The sequence below is a fragment of the Mastigoproctus giganteus genome, chromosome 4 (assembly GCF_048544385.1).
Source record: "Mastigoproctus giganteus isolate SK-2022 chromosome 4, ASM4854438v1, whole genome shotgun sequence".
NCBI classification, from domain to species: domain Eukaryota; kingdom Metazoa; phylum Arthropoda; class Arachnida; order Uropygi; family Thelyphonidae; genus Mastigoproctus; species Mastigoproctus giganteus.
In genome coordinates this window covers 80,539,960-80,555,781 of record NC_143578.1, presented here as the reverse complement: position 1 = coordinate 80,555,781, position 15,822 = coordinate 80,539,960, and the positions used below count along the sequence as shown (strand labels likewise).

General features: G+C 35.7%; 1 protein-coding gene across 2 annotated transcripts in view; it reads left to right on the top strand.

The window, feature by feature from the left end:
• The window catches only part of LOC150086864 (ubiquitin carboxyl-terminal hydrolase 4-like), a 475,539-nt gene that overhangs the window by 118,556 nt on the left and 341,161 nt on the right, over positions 1 to 15,822 (top strand). The window contains exon 7 of one of the 2 annotated variants that reach the window (XM_090372781.1): positions 9,889 to 9,972. The exons of the other annotated variant lie outside the window; for it this stretch is intronic. Coding sequence (XP_090228907.1) covers positions 9,889 to 9,972 — 84 coding nt within the window. The remainder of the gene's footprint in view (positions 1 to 9,888; positions 9,973 to 15,822) is intronic. 2 annotated transcript variants of the gene reach the window in all.

The window sequence follows — 15,822 nt, the reverse complement described above, 5'->3', positions numbered from 1 at the left end:
TGTAAACATGCGATCTCAATGTGCCATTATTTGGGGATTGTCATTATTTCAACAGTCTACTGTATGTAGAACAAATTATTTACGTGAATAACAAAATTTTTTGGCCATATATGCAGAAATTTAAAGAGGCACAGGGGTTGGATCCTATTACATTAAAAGAATATATGAGCAAAAAGGTGAATATGGACTAAAACTAGTAGGTGATTTCATTATCCATAATGAAAGTGAAATTGTGAAAATAAATAACTGGATTATATGGAATAAATGGGATACTTGATATAGGTTTTACAAGCAATGAACTTGACCCCACATGGAATTTCCTGCACCCATCTGAGTCATACGTTGTAGCATTCTACCCTGTGTTGTAGAATTCTGCTCACTTTGTATTTACCATTTAAAGGTAAAAATTACAAAAAATAATGCTAGATATTCAATATAATATTAATTATAATAAAGTGATTGCTTTTAAAAATGTCTTACATTACAATTTAATATAGAAAATTTATGAACAATTTCATCCACTAAAGTTCAAGTGTCTTCAGTAAAAAACTTTATCTCCCGATTTAATTTGGAACTGAAGAGCCCGGGAAAATTCATCTGCCTTGATTAGATCCAGTTATAGTTGAAGGTAAAAGATTTCTTTATTGGATATTGTGTGCAAGGATATCCAATTGGGGGTATGTGTAAAAAAATTAAGTGGCAGTGCACCGTATTACAAAAAAACTTTGGTTTTAGAATATTGTGTTTTTGTAGTAGTGTTACTCAGTGGATAGACTTTGCTATTGGATTCTGTGATGTTGGAGGCTGTGGAAGATGTGCATTACAGTAATTTTTATGAAGCTAGCTATAAATCCACCATATTACATTATAGAAGACAAATTTTCTATAATGTAATGTATTGAACTAAATAGGCTTCTATATTATATTATTATTATTATTAGTCATATGGTGCAAGGAAGCCTGAGGCTTATGCTGCACCAGAAAAATTCCCAAGTTACCCTGAGAGGGGGGGGGGGGGAGAGAGAGAGAGAGAGAGAGAGAGAGAGAGAGAGAGAGAGAGAGAGAGAGAGAGAGAGAGAGAGAGAGAGAGAGAGAGTCAGAATTAAAAGGAATTACAAGGAAGAGAAGAATGATGATATCAAGTTCAGGACCCCCTGGGTGTGCCAAGCCCATACTCACCAGATGTGAGCCCCTGGGGTTATTCTAATGATATCTTAACTTACAGACATCTTTTGCTCTACAGGTGGCATTGCAATATACAATGAGTTGGCTTTGCATTAGCAACACTTACCTAATATAATACCTCATAGGCAGGTATAAGCTGTGCAAGGTGTTGAAGGATATCTTGTGGTAGGTGTTACCCATGCAATTACACAATGTGTCCAGTAATGCTAACACATTTTCAGGTTGTAGCATTGAGTGCACTTTTCCAGTAGATTCTAAACATGCTCAATTGAGAGATTTGGATGAGTTGGGCAGCCATGGGAGGGCAGAGAATTAATTATTGTGTTCCTGAAACCAGTTAGCGACCTGCCTGGCCTTGTGGCATAGCATGTGGTTATACTGATAAATGCTGGGGTTGTCTGGATACACTGATATCATGAAGAGGTGCATTCACACTCGGTCAGTGATGATAGAAAGGTAGGCATTCTCACTTGAGCCACTGATTATGGCTCAGTGAGAGCCATAGCACCTGGAGCCATAAAAATTATGGCTCCAGGTGCTATGGCCTCATGTTGCTTTCTCCAAATGTGGATATGACCATCAGCATGACAGAGTTGAAAACAAGATTTATCAGACCAAGTGACAGATTTTCATATGTCAACAGTCCAATAGTCCAGTTGACGTGCTCACACAAGGCACAGTTTCTTATGTATTGCAAAGAGTGTGGGTACTTGTGATGACCATCAACAGCTACAGCCTGCAGGACTTAATGTCTGGTGTATATACAGGGTGTCTCAAAAATATTGTTACAAAAGTTTAGAGGACATAGGTAACATCTAAAGGAATGTGAATCGCATAGGAACCCATAACCAGAAACGTCACGGGAAAGTAGTAACAGAGACACAAGAAGCAGAAATGACACAAGACAGTAATTAGTGGCAAACATTTATTTGACATAATATTAACAATGCAGTACGAGATGGATGCATTTCATGATGTTAAAACAGATGCTCGAAGGTTCCACTATGAGACGCGATTCATGCGTGACACTGACGCAGCATGGATTGGCGGACACGGTCGAACACACCTGGAGTTTCTTTGACAGTAGCAGCAGCGCAGACAAATCTCGCCACGAGATCCATTTCCATCTCCACAGGCAATTCATACACGATAGCTTTGAGGGCCCCCCCCACAGAAAGAAATCAAGGCTCGATAAATCAGGTGAGCGTAGGGGGCCAGGCAACAGGTCCACCCTGGCCAATCCATCAACACCCAAAACGCCTGTTCAAATGGTCACGAACATCTTCCATAATGGGTAGGCTCCCCGCCATGTTGAAACCAAATGTTGCGTCTCACATTTGCTGGAACATCAAGTAACCCTGGTAGAACTTGTTCAAGAAAGATCCGATATTTAGCGGAGTTCATGCGGGATGGTAACAGGTATGGGCCGACTAAGCAGTCACCGACCATACCTGCCCACACATTTATTGCGAAGCGATGTTGTGCTGCATGGGGGCGCACACCATGTGGGCCCCTCTGCTAATCCATACACTAGGTGCATGTCTGCCAGCTCACAGTTCGTATATCGATGCATGCTGTTCGTGCGGCGACTACTGCTTGAATGAGTAAACCAGAAATTTTCCCTCTCGCGAACTGATCAACAGTGCCGTGTACCGTCTTACGATGATGTTTCCGGTTATGGGTTCCTATGCGATTCACATTCCTTTAGATGTTACTTACCTCCCCTAAACGTTTGTATCAATATTTTTGAGACACCCTGTATAGGCCATATACATATTAGCTAGCCTTGCTATTCCTACATTGTACTGCCTGGTTAGCTGAACCATTATGCTGCATTACTGCTTTGTTACAAGATGAGATAAATGACACTCACCATGGGCGTCGACCACATGTGAGTCACCTTTGGGTTCGACCACTGTTGAGCAATCATAGAAAGTAGACTTGTGATACCACAGAACAAGAGCACTTAACCATGTTGGCTGTTGTTGATCCAGGAGTTGAGGATCAACTGATTTGAGGAAAGACTGATTACATGGACTACAGAGCTTGGCAACCAGGCACCTCAGAGCATTAGCATTAGTAGAGGCATATGATGCAAGAAAGCAAGCTTATGCAACATCAGCTAAAAAAAAAAAAAAAAACCATTTCCATTTTACCCCTCCGTTCGTTCGAAATACATGTCCAGCTGAGCATTAAATTTATTTAGGCTATCAATTTCCACAACAAGGAATGGAAGTCTGTTCCACCAACCAACTATCCGCTGGCTAAAGGCAAATTTCCACACATCTATCCTACATCTGTCTTTCCTAAATCTGAATTTATGCTCTCTCAGGTGGTTATTCTGAGCAAGAGGAAGAATCCCATCGGCATTGAGCATGCTCAAACCATTCAAGGCTTTATACACCTCTATCAGATCACCTCGCCGGTGCCTAGTCTCCAGACACTGTAATTTGCAAAACTTAAGCTTTCTTCTTTTTTTATATCTTCTTTATATCTTGCCATTTTCAATGTTCAAGCGACCATCATTGTTTGAATAAAAGTGACGTGTTGGGATGCATAGGCCTTCTATAATGTAATATATGGAATGCAATAAAATATAAACCAAAAAGGTTTATACATTTTATTACATTCTCTGACAAACTGCAATTGCCTCAGTGCTGGGTGTTGCCTCTACAAGGCTTGAAAGCTGAAGCCATTTGCAACACTTGTAGGCACCTCCGTAGCCAGGTGGGCAGGAGCAGCAGTGCGTAGCACACGCTTCTTGATTAGACCGGGGTTCGAGTGCATGCCCACCAAATACGGAGGATGCGGAAAGGTCAGGGAATAACCACCGCATATCCCCGGAGCAATATGGCCTTAGTTGCTAATGCTCCTAAAAACCAAATAACAAAACAAACAAAGCAACACTTGTGAACGTTGCCATGTACAGCAAGCCTTGTTATAATGCGGTTCGTTCTACGCTGATTCGCTATAATGCTGTTCTTATATTATAACCCATATCTCACTCTAACGCTGTCACAACTCATTATAACACTCTTTTACCAGCATACAGATTGAATTTTTGAAAATGTATCATCTGATGTAATCGATAGCTTGAAAATGAATAGCAAAGTTTCCGACGCTAATTGCACTATGGTGACTTGTTACATAGTTCCGAGATCAAAAGACGAACATTGTACCATTATTAATACAGTGCAGTTACATTTTCGAAGATTTAAAAATTTAAAAAGGGACAATGGTACGAAGCCTGCTAAGGTAAGAAAAATACTGAATTTGAAAATTAAATTATACGTTTTGAAGCGAATCGATTCCATTCAACGACAAGTGGATGTGTGTAATAATTTAGGACTGGCAGGTTTAACTGTAAGAACAATTATAAAAAATAAAGAATTAATTTTAGCAGTGGGAAAGACAGCTGTTCCACTACAAGCAACTTGGCCGGCTATTATAATTGAAATGGAGAGACTTCTAAATAATTTTATTGAAGATAATATCCAGTGCACAATTCCGTTAAGTTAAATATTATTAAAGAAAAAGCGATTAGCCTACATGATGATCTGAAGAAAGCTCACCTTTAAAAAAAAAATAAGAATGTGTAACCATTTAAAGCTAGTAAGGGCTGGTGAGATAGATTTAAAATCCAGGGAGAAGCCACGAGTGCAGATCAAGAAGGAGCCAAAACTTTCAAAGAAGAACTTCTAAAAATTATTGAAAAGTGGTGTTAAACTTCTCAACAAGTTTTTAACATAGATGAAACAAGACTTTTTTGGAAATGAATGCCTAAAAGAAGTTTCATATCGAAAGAAGAAAAAAAAACATGCCAGGCTTCAAAACGGCGAAGGATCAGTTGACTTTATTGTTAGGTGGTAATGCAGTGAGGATTTTAAAGTAAAACCCCTTTTAGTTTATTAGGAAGACGGCCAAAGTACAACCCAAAATCGACCAGAGTTACGAAAACTCGGCGGCCCAGTGCCATCAGATTAATAAATTCATGATTTTAAATGGCATTTTAAGTTTAATTTTGATAGGTAATGTAGTTACTTACCACATAATTGTATATGTATGTAATGGAGAATATTTTATATGTACAAATTTTTAATATTAAATATTTTGACTGGCATTTGTTCGTCTTTTCGCTACCATTTATTATTAATTAGGAAATATCCTACGGCACAGACTGCGACTCACAAATACATATGTTACTTTATGGGAATACGGCGCTCGCTTAGCTCTGTTTTTCTGGAACGAATTATCAGCATTAAGCAGGGGTCACCTTTATAGATATACTGCTGAAAAAGAGCTGTGTCAAATCTTATCCACGTTGGATTTTTTCTTGGGTGATTTTACAGGTGTTGTTGCAAATTGGGAATGACTGGGTACTCCAGTACTTCCTTGCACCAACAATTAACTCATCAGTGGTGGTGATAAGTTTACCTGAGGCAAAAAAAAAAAAAAAAAAATTCAAGTTTTTTGAGACTACTGTCTGTATCCTTCACTACCTTTCAATGGACTTAGAGGTAAGGATAGTAGTTTTTCAGGAACTGTGGACAGAACAGACTGAATAGGCTTAGCTGAGCTTCCCATGTGCAATGGATTAGATTATTTATGATAATTATGCTTACTGCTTCTGTAAATGGGACACTTACCAGGGTGAAAAAAGGCAAACCCATAAAGTGTTTTTTTTTTTAATTTCTTTTTTCTTACAGCAGTGAAACACTAAACTTTAATAACAGCAGAATTTAATTCTCTTTTTGATTTTTGTTGGTAAACATTATTGATGTACTGTCATTTTATACAAAAGCTGTTAAGTAAAAAAGTGATTAGAAAAGAAAGAAAATGATCTTAAGGCCCAAAAAGGCTATTTTTTGTCCTCCAAAAACTATTATATGACTATAAATGATAGTTTATTTTTAGAATAGTTATATACCTCTAATTAGTCATATATAAAAAAAAAAAAAACATTCAAAAATATTCACACACTGCAGCAGTTCAAGCATAAAAGACTATAATTCTGTAGTTAGCTTGTTCACAAGTAAGGAGGTTGTGAGTTTTGAACTTTGTATGCCATCACAAAAAGTTGACTGCCTGTACTTTAATAGGTATACAGTCATAATGAATATTTAAAATTCTTCTGACCTCACATGTCTAAAGAATAAACCAAAATTTATTCTGGTTTATTCTGATGTTATTGAAGAAAACAGTGCATTGACTAGAGGGATAAGAATTTAAAAAGATTGATGGGAAATGTTCAAAACTGCCCAGATTATTATTATTTTTTAACTCCAGCTCCACTTACGTTCAGTAAATAATTAACCCATTCAGAATGTCACACTTGCCATGGTGGACAGAAATCCCTCTAGGGCTTAGTTATGTCTATTTAATTTTATTTTTGGAATCACATGCATCTGTAGCCCATGGTCTTTTCTCTTCTAATGTTTTGTTCAGTATGTAACTACACCGATGAGCCAAAACATGATCAGCGAGTCGTTATGCAAATCAAAGCACTGCAGGTGAACTATGGCACGTGCGAGGGCCAGGACACGGTATAAAAGCACCTGATACCGAGCTCCATTAATAAGTGTTACTCTTGTTCTTCAGATGGGAAAGGCAGCAGACTTAAGTGAGTTTGACAAAGACAAAATTGTAATGGCCAGACAATTGGGTCAGAGCGTATCCAAAACGGCACGGTTGGTAGGGTGCTCATGGTCAGCCGTGGTTAGTACCTACCAAAAGTGGTCCGAGGAGGGGGAACCCATGAATTGCCAGCGAGGTGTTGGACATCCATGGCTCCTCGATGCTCGAGGTGAGCAAAGGTTGTCCTGGATGGTACACAGCATCAGAAGGCCGACACATTCAGAATGTCAATTACAGGCTAGTTGTGGCGCAGCTAGCCGGTAATTGGAATGCTGGTGACAGGAATAATGCATGACAACACACAGTACATCGAATCCTGAAAATGGGGCTGCATAGCCGCAGGCCACTCCAAGTGCCCATGGTTCACTGGCGACAGTACCTACAATGGGCACGCGGCCATCAAAACTGGACCTTGAGTGATTGGAAGAAGGTTGTCTGGTCCGATGAATCATGTTTCCTGTTGCACCATGTGGAAGGCTGGGTATGTGTGCATCGTTTACCTGGGGAAGTGATGATGCCTGGATGCACCGTGGGACAAAAACAAGCCTGTGGTGGCAGTATCATGCTTTGGACGATGTTCTGCTGGGATACCCTGGGTCCAGTGCCATGTGCCAGGCACTCTGACAGCTGCCACCTGCCTAAACATCATTGCTGACCAGGTACACCCTTTCGTGGCAACGGTCTTCCCCTCTGGCAGTACAGTCTTTCAGCAGGATAATGCGCCATGCCACACAGCCCAGATTGTTTGAGACTGGTTTGCAGAAGGAAGACTTCCAGGTATTGTCCCGGCCTCCAAATTCACCAGACATTAATCCCATCGAGCCATCTGTGGTTTGTGTTTGAACAGCAACTCCAATCTGCAGCGTCTCAACCATGGACCATACAGGAGTTAAAGGATCTGCTGGTTATGTGTTGGTACCAGATACCACAAGACATTTAGAAATTTTGTGGCGTCCATGCCTCGCCAGGTACAAGCTGTTTTGGCTGCACGTGGAGGATCAACATCATATTAGGTAGGTGGTCATAATGTTTTGGGCTATCGGTGTATAATGGATTGTAATTTTAAATTACAGATGTTTTTGGAAATATTCTAGCAAATTTTGCTTACTGATCTGACATTACTGTCACCATTTAATCTCAATAATTGATGCCTTGATACATTTGTTGACTGCATAAAACTGATTGGTACTATGATATACTACTGATCAATTTTGTTTAGTTTTCTCTCTCTCTCTCACACTCAAATATATTAAACATATTTTTACGTACATCAGCCAGCTCAAAATTAAGCATTCTTAGTTCTTTTGAATATGTTCAAACTACTTCTAATTTAATTTTAATTATTATCATATAAAATATGTAGTTTCTAGCCAGTTTAAATACAAAAATCAAATCACTTCATTTTCCATCAGTTTGGATGCAAATTCTTATTTGATATGGTCTTGCATTTGCTGAAATAATAATAAATAAAAAAATAAAGAAAAACCAACAATACAGAAATCATATTTCATTATCCATTAATTATTTAATTTTTTCAGTTAAGGTAATGGTCAAAAACAGTTATTTTAGTACTCTTTTCATGTATTATTATAATAAATATGTATTTGAAGATTTTATCTTACAAAACAAAGTATTCAGCAGTAAAAAAAGAACTAATTATGTCAGTTACAAGTTCATGAAAAAATCACTATGGATTTAACCTCTAAGCATTTCAGAATTCCCTGATTGTCTTATTGTCAGGCAATATTTTCATTTTTGATTTTTTACTATGCCCTCTTTCTTTCTTGACTTGATTTGTTGAGATTGAAGAGTTATTTGTCAAACACTGTTTATCGGGTCACATTGAAACATTTATTCATCATAATCAGTTTAAATTTTCTGAAAATGACTTCTGTCTTAAAGTATACTTAAGCGCCTCCGTAGCCAGGTGGGAAGGAGCAACAGTGCATAGCACATGCTTCTTGATTAGACCTGGGTTTGAGCCCATCACCACCAAATATGGAGGATGCGGAATGGTCAGGGAATGACCACCGCATATCCCCAGAGCAATGTGGCCTTAGTTGCTAATGCTCCTAAAGAAAAAACCAAATAACAAGTAACAAAGTATACTTACTCTTTTTTCTCCTGTTTTAGTTCTTAATTAAAAATTCATTGCACCATTTCAGTGGAAACTTTTCTTATATTTATGTTCTTTCACGAACACAGGTTTCTTCTTTATCTAAATTTAATTTTTCAGCTGTTAAATATTACCATCGATTTTGTGAGTTGTGGATGTCCATTTTCTTTATCATTGACAGCTTTCCTTCCTACTTTAAGCCTTTTAAGACAGTCAGTAATTCTTCCTCTAGCATAATGTTATCTCTTTGAATTTAGTTTATTAGCTTAGTTGTCTTGTCTTAGTTTTTCCTAAGTTCATTCAAAATTTGACAATAATTCTTAAAAAAAAAAAAAAAAAAAAAAAAGTGATAATTTATTTTGCAATTCAAACAAAAAATAAGCCACTTTCCATTCCCATAGCTAGCAGTACAATTTCATTTTTCACAAATTTTGCCAACAGATTGATACATGTCAAAACTTGTTTTTCAGCAAGCAATCACACTGCAAAAAACACATGATAAAATTAATCTGATTGTAAAAATTTAATTATGTATATAATTCATTAATATACTGAAATTTAATATATTAAATATATCTAGCATTTACTAATTAAAGCAATCATTAAGTATTTCCATTGCACCCAATTTTAAATAATGTTTTGAATAGTTCACTTAAAAATAGCCGACTTTGCTAGCCAGGTGGGTAAAGTGTCTGCCTGGCGACCTAAAGGTCGCAGATTTGAATCCTGCCTCAGGCTTGGATCAGAGTAAAATGCAAAAACCTTGGGAGGTGCATTATAGCCACAGAAGCCGATGTACCAACAACTAACAAAAAAAAAAAAAAAAAAAACCCTAAAAACATTAAACTGCGTCTAGATTGCTGTATGGAGTAACTGCTTTTGGTGTATTTTGATTTTTTTAAAACAAATATTAAGAATGTGTAATTAAAATATGCATTTTAATATTCAAACAGTACTAGTTCCGCCCTTGCCTATACCAACTCAACAGGCAGTGGAGCCGGAGATAACAGGCCGTACAGCAATCAGACCAGCTCAGTGTGAGTAGTATATTCATATGTACATACATAAATAAGTAGAATATTTATCTATTGATAAAAAATTATTTCATTGTATTTTAAGTACTGTGACCTGTTTTAATCCTTTAATCCCCTCCCCTGGAAAAGATATACATGAATCGAGTTAATATTTTGGATAACAATGCAGTATTTGGAAAATATGTGATATTTTCTCAACTGAATCTGCTGAAAAAGATTACAAATTTCAATTTCTTTTGTATAAATGTAATAATAATAGGTGAGGAGATGGGTGTAATGATAAAATTGATGTAGACCACAAAGACATGCCCTCTGTGGTCTACATCAATTATACAAGTAAATAATGATCAGGCTTGGATGTAGCACCAACTGTATTTATAAAACACATTGGCAGGACTAGGCAAATTCAGTCAAAGCAGTTGGACAGAGGATAATAGACCGATGAATCACATCTGGAGAGAATTTTGTAATTATTTGTTGCAATTTTTTTCCAGTTAAATAAGAAATTTTTTCTTATTTAACTTATGTGATTTTCTTATTTCTTATGTGATTTAAATTTGTTAAAAGCAAAGTATTGGTTGAATACATCATTTTCAAATCTAAAATATTTGTGCTGTGAACAATGCAGTAAACACGAACTCGAGCTGATCATTTTGAATACTATCAGTGAGGAATGGGAAAAAGGGACGGAATAGATGAGGAGGAAGGAGTTGTTTATACTTTAGGGCAGTCATTGATAATTATTCCAAAAAAAAAAAAATAAATAAATAAAAATTAGAGTCTAAAAGGGTGAATGATAATGAAATGGGTGCCAAGCTATTTAGATGAATTTATGTAGAGAAAATGGTTGCTAGTTCAATAGTTTTTTTTTGTGTTATATATTGTTAACACTCCATGTCAGAAAGGTGAAAAGCAGTAATTAATCCTTTTGTGAGTACGACACACACACACACACACACACACACACACACACACACACACACACACACACACACACACACACACACACACACACACACACACACACACACAAAGTAGGTGTCTTTATACACCTACTTTGTGTGTGTGTGTGTGGGGGGGGTATATATGCATATATTTATGTAGAAAAAAAATGGTTGTTAGCTCAATAGTTTTTCTTGTTCTGTATTGTTAAAATTCCATGCCAGACAGGTGAAAAGCAGTAATTAACCCTTTTGTGAGTGTCTTTTTACACCTATTTTATGTGAGTGGGGGGTGAAGTATATATAGAGTAAAATCTCATTAATACAAACTCGGTTTATACAAAGTACTCGTTTTCTTATAAACTATAAAAGGAAACTCGTGCCTGTATGTAGGAACAGAATTCTCAACGCTCACTTTAGAAGGATTATGTGATTATATAAATAAATGTTCCATATTTAATATTAAATACAATCAATTATGAAAATTACATTAAAATTATATAAATAAATACTTAATTAAAATATTGTCATGCATTCAATTCTCATCGCCAATATAATGCATCAGGAAAAGCCAGGAGAAGTCGACAGCCATCAACACCCCCAAAAAACCAAACCAGTACCGCATTAACATGAAAACTGAAAACAATTGTCAAATTTATCCTTTAGAAACAATATAAAATTGTCTAAACTTTTTATAAAGGACCAAACTTATTTGGATACACTCAGTGCTCACAAGAAGTGGTGTTTTTCCAAATGATACCCTCCCTTCTTTTATACTTAAACCTATCGACTACCTGTTACAAGATTATTTTTACTAAACCAATGTGTGAATTACTGTTCACAAATGTGCGTGAAAGTCCACGAATCCAAAATAGTATAAGGTTAGGTATGAGGATAGTATAACCTATCTTCATCGAAAGATAATTCTGTGTTGAACCACTATATGAGGAATTACATTTGTAGCAAGTAATATTGTAAACTACATTGTGTGAATCCATGGTTGAAACGGAGTCCACCGCTCTATGCTTCAAAACTATATGAAGTTTACTAATCGGTTGAGCCACTATTTTAAATTCTGTGTTTTTAAATATATTAACAAATTGTTTGTACCAATACTGTATATATATGGAACTTTAATAAAATGTTTCTATTCAGATATATTGTTCATTATACCAGTCTCTAGTTTATGTTTTGCCTTGTTGTTTTATCTTCATGATGGTACCAAATGTGTACCTATTTAAAAATCTTTTCGCAAGTTCCATAAGTTCATCTAGTAATAACTCCTGAGTATTTTTAACTTTTGTGAAACTTCATATAATTGGGGCAGCTGCTTAATTGGGCCAAAATGCACTAGTCCCGATGTGTCCCAAATAACCGGAATTGACTGTAATTGTTTTCTCAACCTTATAGCATAACCTCATAACATAATATTCACTGAAATGTTTTCTAATGCAGTACACATTTCATGGATCTTCTGTGATTTAAGAAAATAAAATAAGTAAATAGCAGTTTGTAGGATACAGTTAACATTTTTATAGTGTACTTTTCCCTCCTAAAATTTAAGAAAAATTGAAATACAGTAAACTGTTGAAATAATGGCATCCCAAATAACAGACAATTCGAGCTAACAGCACATTGAGATCGGATGTTTGCATACAGTGCAGATGTCTTGCAGTGCTGAAAAAAGAAAACTGCGTCACGTGATTACTGTATTTGTTTACGTTCACCATTTTGAAAGTGAATCCTGTACTGATATCATAGATTATACTGCTGTTTTACATTTATTTTAAATTAAAAACCCCTCACTATGGCTCCGAAAGTTAATAAACCTCATATAGAGAAGAAAAGAACAACATAGTGCAGCAAACTTATTGAAAAACTTGATATGATAAAGAAAATAGAATGGGGCACAAGTAGGAGTGTATTAATGGCAGAATATAACATTGGATCATCAACATTGTATGATATTAAACATTCAAAGCAAAACTTTTATAATTTTCTGTATGTTCAGAACCTAACAATAAGATAGCTGATAGAAAAAGTTTACAGAAGCCAAAATTAGAAAACTTAGATAAAGTGCTGCATGAGTGGTTTCATTAAAACGATTGGAAGGTATGGCTATATCAGGATCAATGATTATTGCCAAAGCAGAAGATTTTAAAGAAAAAATGGGCATTAATACAACAACAACAAAAATGCTTTTACTGATGGATGGTTAACTAAATTTAAGATAAGACACAGAATTAGAAAATTAGACATTGTGGGAGAAAAACAGTCTGCTGACACAGAGGTGGCTAAAAAACACAGTGACATTTGAGAAGCTTGTTAATGACAATCTTACAGCTAACCAAATATACAATGCTGATGAAACTGGTCTCTGCTGGAAATGTTTGCCACAAAAAACATTCGCAGGTTGCAAAGGATAAAGTGCAAGTGGATTTAGGCAAAATAAAAAGAGTGCCAGTTCTTATGGGTGCAAGTGCATCGGGCCGACACTGAATTAAGCATTTAATAATTGGTAAATATCATCGTCCACAAGCCTCGAAGGGAATTATGCATTTGCCAGTGACTTAAGGCCGAAAAAAAAAAAAAAAAAAAAAAATGCTTGGATGGATAAGGAAATTTTTCAAGGTTGGTTCACTCATGAATTCATTCCCGCAATTTGATAGAATTTATGTGATATGGGAAGAGTGCAAATTCTAACTGTGTCTTACTACTTGATAACTCTAGGGCTCATTCCACAAATCAATAAGTTATCCAAAATTTTAAATGCCATTACAGAAGTGATTTTATGAAACAAATGATTATCAAGGATATCTACATTCTCAACTTTCAACAGGGCTTTACAATTAAAGATTCAATATATTCTATAACAGTTGCTTGGAATACTCTGAAAACTTTCACTCTTGTGAGAGCATGGAGGAAATTATGACCAAGTGTCACATTGCAAATTTATCATCTTATGAAGTTGATATTGATGGTTTTAATATAAGGTCAGGGCAAAGCAGTATTGAAGAAACAATGTAAAGAGTTCAATCCACCACAATAGAAAATCCTTTACATAGCCTTGAGCCGACCGGGCTAGCCGAGTGGGTAAAGTACCTGCCCGGCAACCCAAAGGTCGCGGGTTCGATTCCCGCCTCGGGCTTGGATCAAAGTACTGCAAAAACCTTGGGAGGTGCAATATGGCCACAGAAGCCGATGCGCCAACAACTACCAAATCAAAAAAAAAAAAAAAAAAAAAAAAAAAAAAACATAGCCTTGAAGTTGGAGATATTGATGCATGGCTCACTGTTGATAATGAGGTTCAATTATCACAATCATTGTGAAATCAAGAAATCATTGATGGTGTTGTTACTCTTGAAAAACTAGATGATGCACTTTGTTCAGATGTAGAAGAGAACATTGACAAAACTGAAAAGATAACTTGGGCTGTTGCAAAATCAAGCATGGAAAATATTCTTCATTTTTTTTTTGAACAAAATGCAAGAAGTAATGGAAGTAATAGAAGCGCACATTCTGCGAAACACCACGATAACAAAAAAAATGAGCATAAAAAAAAAAAAAAAAAGCAGTTACTATTCCTAAAGGAAACTGTCAAGAAATGGTAACCTCTACATCTAAAGCACATATTCAAAGGGGATCAGCTAGAATGGAAAATTTTTTTCCTTTTTTATGTGCAGTTAATAAAATTGCATTCTTAATCTCTTATTTAGCCTTATTATTTCTGCATTAAATATATTGAAAATAGAACTTTCTAGATAACGGAAAAATTGAAATAATGACACCTTCAATCCGCGACGGTGCTGTTATTCAGAACATCTACTGTATAATGCGTGTTTCACATTTCTGCTGTGATTAATATAATAAGCAAATGGTAATAATTCATGATTGATATATTTAATAAACTGATAATAAAAAATAAATACAATAAACCCCTGATTTAGCGGACTAACAGGGGAGAAGGGGGTGTCCGTTAAATCGAATGTAACCTGGGGGAACATTTTTTTTTATTGTTCTTAATGTAAAAAAAAAAAAAAAGCTTTAATACAATACACAGTACTGTACAATATAAAATTATGTTGCAATTTGGCCTTTGATTTATGGATATCAGAAAGTTTTTTTTTTTTTTTTTTTTTTTTAACGCTGTAAATTTAACAAACACTTGCTACTGAGATGCCGTGTTCGAATTTCTCAATTAGCTCTAATTTCTGTGCCACATTTAAGTTCACACGCTTTCTTTTAACTTCTCTATCACTTGATGCCATTTTAAATTGTAAGGATTTGAAAATAAGTGAATTCAGAAATCACAGAAACACTCTGTATACCCTGACCGCATGATAGCTTGAGGCAGACTGAGACTGAAACAAAGCGAATCGGTAGACCTGCAGTTTATTGTCACGTTCAGCTCGCAAGTCACTGCCTGCTCTTATCTGTAATCTGGGAAAACAGCTATTTGAACACGTTTTCAGAAAGAATAAAAAACAATTTCCTGAATTTGATTATAAAAATAAAAGTAGGTAATTATCAAAACAATAATGGAAATAGGAAATTATTAATTTTAAATTAATAATAACACTGAAGTTTTATGTAACTTAAGAAAAACAATATGGTCGAGATTAATATGTACATTACTGTATTATTATTTGTCCTGTCCATTAAATCCGAAATCCATTATATTGGGGTCTGTTAAATCGAGGATTTACTGTAAATAAAATAACATATTTAACGAAAAGCATCTGCTACGAGAACATTATTTTTCTTTACCTTTACCACCTTGTCCATTCATTTCTCTTCACTCAGCACAATAAAATATGTGATATGTATGAAAAAAAGAAATAATTAATGGATTTCTGTTGGTCCAGTTTTAGTGAAAATTGGGATGGCTGGACAAAACTATCTAAAAGAGTCA